The sequence below is a fragment of the Rhopilema esculentum genome, chromosome 4, assembly GCF_057945365.1.
Source record: "Rhopilema esculentum isolate cy_ngs chromosome 4, ASM5794536v1, whole genome shotgun sequence".
In the NCBI taxonomy this organism is placed as follows: domain Eukaryota; kingdom Metazoa; phylum Cnidaria; class Scyphozoa; order Rhizostomeae; family Rhizostomatidae; genus Rhopilema; species Rhopilema esculentum.
In genome coordinates, this window is record NC_142818.1 from 8,569,546 (window position 1) to 8,580,723 (window position 11,178).

General features: G+C 34.5%; 2 protein-coding genes across 3 annotated transcripts in view; both read right to left on the reverse strand.

Moving 5' to 3' along the window:
- The window catches only part of LOC148960388 (TBC1 domain family member 31-like), a 24,832-nt gene extending 21,698 nt beyond the window's left edge, over positions 1 to 3,134 (reverse strand). Inside the window, exons 1-4 of the mRNA XM_089114258.1 lie at positions 2,903 to 3,134; positions 2,387 to 2,542; positions 1,517 to 1,632; positions 834 to 1,012 (exon numbers count right to left, since the gene is read on the reverse strand). Coding sequence (XP_088970384.1) covers positions 834 to 1,012; positions 1,517 to 1,632; positions 2,387 to 2,542; positions 2,903 to 3,060 — 609 coding nt within the window. The 5' untranslated portion in view covers positions 3,061 to 3,134. The remainder of the gene's footprint in view (positions 1 to 833; positions 1,013 to 1,516; positions 1,633 to 2,386; positions 2,543 to 2,902) is intronic.
- A 2,874-nt stretch (positions 3,135 to 6,008) lies between these two features.
- Positions 6,009 to 9,478, reverse strand: LOC135690751 (uncharacterized). Of its 2 annotated transcripts, none has more exons than XM_065208405.2 (6): positions 9,167 to 9,478; positions 8,508 to 8,649; positions 7,920 to 7,965; positions 7,305 to 7,391; positions 6,944 to 7,057; positions 6,009 to 6,304 (listed from the first exon to the last, which is right to left on the reverse strand). In XM_065208405.2, the coding sequence occupies exons 1-5, from the start codon at positions 9,326 to 9,328 to the stop codon at positions 6,967 to 6,969; spliced, it is 528 nt and encodes a 175-aa protein (XP_065064477.1). In that variant the 5' UTR covers positions 9,329 to 9,478; the 3' UTR covers positions 6,009 to 6,304; positions 6,944 to 6,966. The 2 variants fall into 2 exon arrangements, with proteins under 2 accessions (XP_065064477.1, XP_065064476.1); XM_065208404.2 differs by having other exon boundaries at positions 6,009 to 6,280; positions 9,167 to 9,476.
- Between the last annotated feature and the right edge of the window lie 1,700 nt (positions 9,479 to 11,178).

An 11,178-nucleotide genomic window follows, 5' to 3' on the forward strand; every position in this document is an offset into this window, starting at 1 on the left:
TAAAACAAAGGATATGAAACTGGTCCATTGATTCGCCCAATTCTAACAGTAACTTCATATCTATAATATTACTATTTATGAATTCTGCTTTCCTTTGCTTAATAAACCATACTTTAAGCAACCTGCTACAGGTGACGCAAATCCCCGCAAGTATGAACTATCAACTGGTTTGAATTGTCATCATATTTAATGCACAATCCGAGAAAACAGCAAAAAATACATTGGTATAAAAACGAAACATTTCAGATGATCTGCAAACAATGACTTTCCCATGTCAGATAAGTTCACTGCCATTTCTTCACAAAAATAGATAAGCAGAACATTTTGAAATGGCGAGTTTTTGCGAAGAAAAAGCACTCAAAAAAATCCCCAAAATCGATTTGATATCAGATATAGGTAACAGTACTGACTGTAACTAAAACGTATTTGCGAAATTTTCTTTGAAGGTTATTTAGAAAATTGTCTACGACTGTGACTTGGAAAATCATTTTGTCAAAACAGCGAAGAGTAGCATATGGTGTTAGCCTGTTCTACCCTATTATATATGTCCCATCTATAGTTCATTATCTCTATTTACAATCTATACTTTTCTTCTACCAATCTAATATAACTCTTTCTTAAATCCATCATAACTGCACTAAGATTATTTGCTACAATTTGAGCTTTGGTCCCGTCAAGCCTGTTTAAATCTAAGTTCTATTCATCATTTTTACACATTTTAAGATTTGAAGCAACTTGTAATACAGAGGACAGCAATTCCTCCATAACTTGCATATACAAAATTAAAAATTTCTTGGGATTACCCAAGCACATATTTCATCTTTGCAACCTACCTCCTGAACTCCAACTGCCTGAGCACCATTGAGCGTCCTTTTTCTGGTAAAGGTATCAAGGTCCCAAAGTATAGAAGTGTCCTGTGAAGTTGTAATAGCATGTCGGCCAGAACCATGCACAGACATCTGGTGAATGGCAGATGAGTGCCCATGCATTGTGCTGACTAGCTCTTTCGATTCTAGAAGATTGTTGGTCCTCATGAAGAGCTTTTAATTTATGATAAATTTTCAATTTAAGCCATACCATGTGCTACCCTGCATTGGCTAAAAAGCCTTTTTGCAAAAAGGATTGCAAGCAAAACTTGTAAATGCATACAAAACTAGGACAAGAAAAAGATTAAAAAAGATACTAGGTACGTAATGCACATTTTTCATAGAAAACATTTAGGTAACGCTAAGATGACCGATGATGATGGTGGACACAAACACTAAATCATTAAATGCTCATATTTTATGTCAAAAAGCTACATCTAAAAACACACCAGTTTAAGTTAGGGTTACAATAAACAAGTGCAAATTACATTTAGGAATCTTAATACAGATTTGGAAGTAGATGGTAGATTCATATTATACCATCTAAGCACTGCCAAAGCATGATTAGGACACCAATATATATAACTGAATAATCAATTATATGCAGATAAAGGATTTTACAGAGAGGATTGTAGAATGATAAAACTTACCAGCATTGTAGCATCTTAGCGAGTAATCTGATAATGCCACCAGGACTTCATTGCATTGATGCAAATTGAATGCAATAGCAGTACATGGTTTGCCAACTTTCTGTATCAACCCAAACCTGGAAAATATTATCCCAAGTATCAGGCATATCAAGAATGAATTTGAAGATGGGTGTAATTCAAAACAACTTAGGTGCAACAACCACACAATGACTAAGTATCCATCAAAGGTCTGTAATTCAACATTTATTGAATAAAACATTCATTAAGAAACACTTTAAGCTTTTGGAGTCAGTTACTCTTCACATAAAAATCATTAACTTTAAATAAATTTTTATCATTTATAAACATATACAGTAATCTTTTTGGATTTTGTACTTCAAAATGATTAAAGGACTGAAGAGTCAAATAATTTTTGTTAGAATACCAAATTGATGGAAATTTCAGTTTCTTTAATCTTGTTTCAACCAGATTACTTATTTTTCCCATTTATATCAAGGGATTACTGACAAAGCAAACACAACAACATGTCATGCAAAATGGACAATGAGGGTGCATAACAAAAAAGGTTGTTTTATGTTAATTCCCCCGAACTGAGAAGAACTTTTTCAACAATCAAAGTTTTCATTGAAAGTCATCTCTTTTTAAACAGCTATACATACCATACCATAACAAAATATAACATAACACATACTCTGAATGCATGTTGAAACATTGCAACGCCACAGTTGATTGGCAACAAAATAGATAACCCCACCTCCCTCCTACATATGCAATAGATAAACCAAGAATGACAGTGTTATTCTATTTCACTATATTATGACAGTATTATTATAAAAAAGACAAGTTGAGTATATATAAGACGTTAATTACCTATTCTTGTGTAAATCAAAATAATAAAGGTTTCCAAGATGATCAGCAGCTACAAATCTTTCTCCTGTTTTGTCAAATGCAGCATGAAGGATTCTAATAGCTCTACCATGCTTAAACACAACATTTGGCAAAGAATTGGTTATGTTTATTAAGCATCTGAAAATGAAAAATGATGATTTAGTGAACAAAAAGTTGAGATCCAATTAATGTTAGGAAAATTTTCTGATAATTAGATTATTAAAGTATTCAGCTAGCTCAATCACATCAATCAATTACTTTAACAACAGATACGAAGAACTAAGTAGAAGATTATACTTAAACAAGATTCAATACTAACAGACTTCACTCATTCAAACCCCCTTTTTAGTATGGTTAAGAAAGCTTGTATCACTTATACTTAGGCGATAAGAAGCTGTGGCCAAACAAGGATCGCATCGTCTTTCATTTGCGCCCATTGGCCTAAATTACTTGTTCCTTTAGAAAACAAATAAAAAAGGTACTGCCTAAATAGCTCACCCGGTTTCCGACTCTGGTGTAAGCTTTCGATGCCATATTCTACCTGAAGTCTTTCTACATAAATCTAATCGCTGCATTGCACCTTCTTTAAAACCCTTCAAATTATTTGTCTTTGCTTTCTGTTTTTCGCGGTAATGTTTGTAAATGCTCCTCCACATCAGTTGACAAACGGAAAAATTGTTTCGATTCGACGTCACTACCACAGGATACCAAAGGAGGATAACATCGTTTTCGCATTCTTTACTTTAAAATTTTCAGAGTTAATCTCCCTTCGCTCAAGGTTAACACTGATGGTAAAAAACGATAAACTAAAGAGGGGCGTCGTGGGTCGTGACTCTTAAGGAGGAGGGGAACACTTGCAAATTTTCCGACAACGGGTATAAATTAAAATTATGACGTCATCAAGCACATGCGCAGTTATTATGCAAAGAGGCATTGCAAACAATATGCATCTTTTGCACCTTTACTTTTACTGATTTCATTAAGTCGGTCAGAGAACAGCCAGCATCTGTATTGGGTAATCATGATCATCAGAAATTAATATCTGTGATGAACAGTCAAACTCGCAATAGGATTGACAATTAATTTTTTGTAGAGGCATTATCCGCCCTTGAATGGCTTTTTGGATTCATTTGTATTCGGATTAAGGACAGGATATTTCAAAGCGCACTTGTTTGACACGTCTATATGCCTTGTCTACGTATGCAGTTAAGCTATATATTTACCTTTTATAAGAAGCTTCGGATAGTACGTGTACCCAAGTTCTTTTCTTTTTACCGCATTTTGGTACAGAAAGCTTCTAAAAGGTTACTAAACCCGAAGACTAAATTTTATCTAATTGACCATTTCCAGTCTCTATATAAAGCTTCATTTAGCATTTTTTGAGCCAGCATGTAATGATTAGCACAGTCAACTATATTTCTGAAATAACAGACTGAACTGTAAAAAAAATGTTTACCATTTCATCTGCGAAAATATACCCATAATTGGTAAAGTAGAATATTCTCTATTTCCGAAAAGAAATTAAAGAATGCTTAACAGTACATGAATACGGAGCACAATACCAAAAGTTTCTTAACTTTTCATCAAGACAAAACATTGTACAAAAGTTTCTAAACTTTTGTAGAAACAAGACCGGGGATGTTATAGAGGGCTGCTAATTTTTTGAGAGATGATGTAGTTTAGCATTCCATAGGCTTGGGCTTCTAACCTTCATGATCTTGGTGAGGCCTTGAAAATTTCTTTTTCATATTTGATCTTGAAATTTGAGCATTTGTTCATATATACAAACACCTTCAAATTTAGAAATATAGTTGGCAAATATATTGGGTAACAGAATGAAATAAATTACTTTGAAAGTTGCAAACACAAATATTAAATACATACGCAATCAAAATAATAATAATAATAATAATAATAATAATAATAATAAGACAAATATTTACAAAGAGTGGCCTCAGTCACTCGAGGGTGCTTTTTATGAGGGTCCTCTATTTAACTAATTATATCGATTTACTAAAACATTACAAAATTAAAAAAGTTCATCAAAGTGGATAAAATCAGTTCACATTGTCCAAAACCTTTTTTTAAAAATATTAAAAGTTCCTGCCAACTTAATGTTTGTGTCCAGTTTATTCCAGTCATCAACAAACAGATAGGATGACACTTGCTTCCCCCAATTTATTCTTACTTTAGATAGATGGTATTGCTCTTTGTTCCTTGTCTGGATGTTATGCAAATCGTGTCCTGTTTTATTGCTGAAAGTGTAACTTATATCGTTTTTTTCGACTTGCAAATGGTGGCACATCGATGGAACTTTCGTCTGATATCTAGAGATTTCCAGTGCAGTAAATTTAAGGCCTTCGTGCTTGAGTCATTTGGTTTCATGTTCAATACCAGTTTGGCGCATTTGTTATGAAGAACTTGCAGAGTCTTCATCGAACATTGGTTATTTCTATCCCCTCAAACAGTATCTCCATAATCAAACAATGGCATTATGATAATACTTACCAAAGCTAAACGTTGTGCTCTGGGGATTAGATGACTAATTCTTTTTAACAAACCTATTCTTTTCTCTACATTTTGCTGCAATAAAGCAATGTGATCCCCCCATGTCATATTTTCATTTATTATTATACCAAGATATTTATAACTTGTTTCTCGACTTAGTTCGTCCTCTTTGATTTTCAATGTCAGATCTTTGAAACGCTTTAACTGCTGCTTTCCTCCAGCCACAACAAACTTTGATTTAGTGATGTTTAACGTCAGTCGATGGTCGTTTAGCCATTCTTTCACTAGAGCCAAATCCTCATTCATCTTATTTTGGATTTCATTACAGTTTTTCCCCGAGCAATAGATTACTGAGTCATCTGCAAACAAGATTGTGTTCGAGTATTTTAATGATAACGGCAAGTCGTTGATAAAAACAAAAAAAAGTAAGGGACCTAAAACTGATCCTTGAGGTACTCCAATCGTTACGTTTCGTTTCAGTGAGAGAGCGTTCCCAGCCGACGTTTGCTGTGATCTCTGACTAAGATAAGAGCGAAACCATTTCAGACAAGCTGTAGAAACACCATATTCTGTCATTTCAAAAGCAACAAAGAATGATCGACTGTGTCGAAGGCTTTTTTCAAATCTAAGTACACAACACCAGATACATGACCTTTGTCCATGCTTTCAAGGAGGCTGTCCGTAAATTGTAAAAGAGCAGAGCTTGTAGACATTTTGTTTCTAAATCCGAACTGATCTTGACTCCAACATGAACTGAGTCTATCGTTTTATATACGGTACATCGTCTGATGTCACATTGAGGATTGATACTTGAGGTATCACGTGTATTTACTGGCCAATTGTTAATTGACAGGTGGCTCCCACTAAAGTATTTTATGATTACCTTTCAAGCATTTGCGGACGCATTATGACTGTCTGGGCATTTTTCAAATATATGATTTTTATTGGTTATTAACTGTAAGTTACAAGACATTCAAATGGTCGTCATGTAAACTCAGATTTATGAGAAAAACAATAAACATATTTTAAAAATATCGTTTATCATTAATATAACGTCAACATGCCTAAAAGGTGTGTCAGCAAAGAAAAACACATAGAATTATCAGGTGCTTTATTAAGTGCTTTCAAACAAATATCAAACTTCTTTACATCTCTCTATCTTAAATTCATACAGGAATATTATTTTATAACTATGTCAGTATAGTACAATTTTTTCTGGTGTGCAGCTTACAACTTAATATCTACAGCTGGTGATGGCAATTCATCAAAGTCAAATGGTGCATCATTCTTGTTCCGACATTATTTGGTTTCTCCTTAAACTAAAATTTGTCATGATCTTTCCAGTAAATTGACAATATTCACTTTTACCTGCAAAATACAGCCTATCAGAATCTGAGTAAACAAGAGAAGTATTTTTCAAAACACAATATAAACAGCATAAATGAATGTTGATTGCACCGAAATAGAATAGGCTTTAAGTTGTTGAAGTTAAAAGATAAAATCAAATACATAATGCTCTTGGTGTATAGAACTGAAAAGTGAATGGTTCTAAGTTACAACCCTGTAGTTTCACACTTTATGCAAATATCAGGCCATGGTGCATATTTTTTTAAAAACTAATTTATCATTCATTACAAGAAATTCCTAGATAGCTCAAGTGGAATGATATGTAATCAGAAATACTTTCAATTTTCTAATTCACCACAAATAGACAATGTAGTTAAAATACTGTCTCAAATAGCATTGGTACTAAAATTAAGCAAGATGGATTCAGAATTCCTCCTTGTGGCACAACATTACAAGCTAACTTTGGATCAGGGAGTCTGTTTTTCTCCATTGGCAAATCATATTCTTCTGAGCAATATTGACAAGTTGTTGTAGCAGTAATTCTATTAACTTTATTGTTATTTGTATGTTGTAATGTATATTTATGTTGTAAAACCTTGAATAATTATCACTACTAGGACAAATATTACAAAAAGGTATTAACTAAGGAATTCAGATTTATTTATTACTTTTCATGATTCTTACCACATCCTGGCCAGGGTTTCTTGTCAATATTTATGAGGAAACAAATCTTTCAATGCATTGTCTGCTTCATCCACCCCTTGTTCTTGAGCTTGCTTTAGTAGTGGTTCTATTTCACTGAGGATATGATAACACAAAATAATTAGAGTTATATCAACAATACATAATACATGTTTTAGAAAAATGAAAAAACTGTATACATAAGAATAGAAAAGAGCATGCAAACCACACTTAGATATCTTAGAGCAAACTGATGGATTAAAAAAACTGTTCCGAGAAAATGTTGACATTATACTGTACAATGGCTGGCTGTGCAGTAAAATGATAATATCATTATTAAAAAATTTGCCAATATTCCACTTACTGTTCCTGTACATCTGTATTATATCCCTGGAGGTGACCTGCCACTAAATTGTATGCCCCATGTCCATGGCCATTTTTGGCTGATTCTCTAAATAAACAAAGTACATTTTGAATTGTATGAGTTGTGAATTGAAATGATGCCTGATGATCGCATGAAGCATGAAACTCTTTGTTGTAGCACTGTCCTGTTCTATACACTAAAAGCATGTACAGCTCTGCTTAAATGACATCAAGCACTGACCGGTCAACATAAAATTCTCATGCCTTATGAATTTTATTAATTATGAATTAAGTAAATCTTTTAATGGAGGAAATATTTAAATCTATGACAGCTAATACCAACAGATAACAACAAAATAGAAATTGAGAAAAAAATTGCTAACAGCACTATTCGTAATAGAAAACCAGGATTTCAAAAATCTCAACATCAAATTTAATGGATGAAAAATATCACAATAACTGTTATTAGTGTTATATGTTTGTGAGTGTAATAGGATCATCCTGGCAGGTTTTGAATTTCTAAAGAGTAACAAATCCTGCAAAGATTTTTGAAATATTATTTCTTGATAGCTGAAACCTTCTTAAAATTTAACAGAATGAAGAAGTAATATCTTACCTAAACCAATACATGGCAAGGTCTTCATCCCTGTCTGTTCCTTTTCCTTATAATAGAATAAATAGACTGAATATAACATAATTGCATGGTCTCTGCCATGATACTTTAAATACTTGCACTGTGATCTGCAATATTTCAGAAGCCTGTAGTATATGAAATCATGCCAAGGAAAGTATTAGCTATTTGATAGCCCTCTGTTAAATGGAGAGCTATTTGATAGCCCTCTGTAAAAGGAAATTATTGCCTTTTCAAGGAAAACATACATGTTAAATTGCACATTTTCACACATCCTCTTATAAAGAAATTACATTCTGTATATGTCAAGTTAATAATTGTTTGAATGAAGTAAAAATTATTGCTGGAGATTTATTGTCCTATTCAAAGCTTTTTTTGTCCTGATTTTTTAACTACTTTTTCTTTAAGCCATAAACAGGGGAGTCTCTAGCTCAATTGGGAGTTTTGAAAGTAGCTACGCAACATCATATACTGTGCTAGCAGCAGGCTTGTTACGTTACTTAAAGTCATTTTTAATAAGCATTTAGTACTTTGGATTCTTGAAAACATCAGATATGGATAAACTCCTCTTACCATGAAGGTATTTGTGTCCTAAGTGGTGCTGGGCATGTGAACTGCCAAGATTTGCATATGCTTTAGTAACATGGAAATGAAGGTGCTCAACATAGAAGTACATGTAAACAAAAAACAGGAGGACACCAATTACAATTGCAGCCTAGAAGAAAGAAAATAAAATGTTATTAATAAAATATTCATTTGCAACTTTCTTTCTTGGATCAAGAAAAAGCACGCCTCCGCAGAAATTCATATTCATAGATGGAGTGAAACGATACCTAAATTGGGATTCTTATAAATAATACAGTATTTGCTTGGAAAGGCTTTTCTGTTTCAAGTTTTTCTATGCGTTAAATAAAGATCTTTGGAAGTTTGTCTTTCATTTGCTTATTTTTGAAAAAAAACTCGATACTGGTTGATAGGTTATTTTGCCAAAGGTTGATTAGGTTTGCGTGATGATGCAATAGAGGTTTCTGGCATAAATATGAACCAATAATTTGTCTAGATACTGGACTAGATACTAGCAAAGAAAGCGATGAATAAGTATCGGCCGAACAAAATGCTTCCTTCGAGTAAACATTGAACAATTCGAGAACAAATTCGACAGGTTATTTGGTCTGCATTATTCCACTGTCGGTACTTGACGACAAATCTGGCCTGGCCTAAATAAAACTCACCTCAACATATTTCACCCACCAAGCATCTGGTTTCTTCTTTCGTGCGAGATACACGTTTGGCCCATATGGTAGGTCTGGGTCGTACTCTGGGCCACCCTTAGCCCATGGTGGTTTATACTTTTCTTGTTGTCTTTTTCGGAGGCCTTCTTTTGCATCAGCCATCTTTGTAGTACTCGCAGAAAGTTTTGCCGCGAAACTTTTTAATAATTTATAAGCTTCTGTATTGGGCAACAATCTGACCAATAGGAAAATGCAAAACACTGTCCTTGGCTAATATAAATGCCACAATAGCAGGTGGCCATCCCGCAAACACATCACTTTTAAAAACGTAAGCGATTTCAAACAGGGGTGTATACGTAGTATTCAGGGACGCCGGAGAGGGGGTGAGGGGGGCAACCGCACAGGAGGGGGCCAAAGTGACCTTCTCCTAGAAAGTGCCTTTGCCATCGGCCTTTTGTGATCACAAAAGTTATTCATATGAAGTCCTGACTGTAGTGGCTTATTCATGGAAAAGTTTCTCAAAACTTTTGAAAACATCTCTTATAACAGCATATATCCCAGCGTAAAGCCCATTTACAAAGTGCCTACTCAACATCGAACAATTGCAAAATAATCAGGGGAAGCTGGGTATTTTTTCAAATGTCCTTTTACTGAAGCCTACCCCTTGCCCATTTGTCGTTCCAGCTTCCTATGAAAGTCCTTGGCGGGAACGAAGATCAGGGGCGAAACTACCGTGGGGGTGTGGGGGGGTGTGACACCCCCCCAATCCAAAAAATAGTCGATTTCGCAGGGCAATCGAAGATTTCGCAGGGCGCCAAGAAGAGCTTTATTGCCACGCAGAAATGCCACCTCTGAAGTTCGTAAAGAGCCGTTTAGGAATTTTGAAATGGAAATATCGTATTTGTTATGAACCTCCCTTCCTTACATTGCATTTTAGAGAACGGAACAGGTATGTAAGGAAAAGCTCCGTTATTTGCAAAGCGAAAGCATTTCTTACAGAAAGTCATAGCCAATGGATGCAATAATTGATGCATATGTTTATGAGGGCAAGGTTGAATCCTTATAAATTAATTTAAGTTGTAAATTATTTTCATGACAAGCACGGCGTCACTGGGGGGAATAGGGGGCTGAAGGCCTCCACTTTTGTCAAGATAAGAATTTTTTATCATTTTTTCTATAACTTTTTAACAGTGTATGAAATAAAAAGAGAATAAACATTTTAGATGCCGATTTTGTTTGATCTAATTGCTAACTTATTCTCGTATATTTTTATTATTTTTCTTTTATTTGCATTAATTCAGTAAATCATTTTCTGTAACATTGCAATGTTTTAATTTTGGATGTGTAAACATGGCCTTCTTGATACAAAAAACTGCACATTTCTGTTCAGGAAAAAAATTCTCCCAATCAAAACAACATCTTCCTCTGTCATTCACAACTACGTGCAATCTGAAACGAAAGGTTGCCATTCCTTTCCTTCCCCAACGTCTAACACTAGAGTTTTAGCATGACATCCCCCTCCCTATTTTTCCCAATAAACAATAATATTTTCAATAAACAATCAGTTCTTTTAGCACAATAGTATTTTGCTAAATTTTTGTCTGAAAGATACTTTTTAGCCCTTTTTACAAGGTATAATTTCAAAAAATTTCTTCACGTCGGACCCAACCATGGTGGGTCCTCCTACCTCACTAAACTCGACTCTTAGCCCCACTGGGTTAAATTTCGTTGCGCTGTCTACATCATGTACCCACCAACCCCCCCACCCCCCCCCAATTAGCTGTTTATTAGCTTAATTTTGCAAACCAACATTAAATGAAGTGAATATAAAAAACAATTTGCGCTCACGTAGAGAAATAGAAATTTCATAGGCAATGAAGTTTCAAGTTTGTTTCTATTGCTTAGAGGTTTGTCCTTGGTAAAGACCAGTGCACACTGGTAAAGCTTTCACTAGTAACCTATAGACAAACCGTTGCTACAATGTCTGCAGGGCACCACTCAGTTTTGCAGGG

Excerpts from the sequence above, each read along its gene's own strand:
- LOC135690751 (XM_065208405.2), bottom strand. The coding sequence starts at position 9,328 with ATGGCTGATGCAAAAGAAGGCCTCCGAAAAAGACAACAAGAAAAGTAT. Across the intron at positions 7,966-8,507 it reads AGGACACAAATACCTTCATG|GAAAAGGAACAGACAGGGAT; the intron begins GTAAGAGGAGTT and ends TTCTATTATAAG. Across the intron at positions 7,392-7,919 it reads CTTGCCATGTATTGGTTTAG|AGAATCAGCCAAAAATGGCC; the intron begins GTAAGATATTAC and ends TTGTTTATTTAG.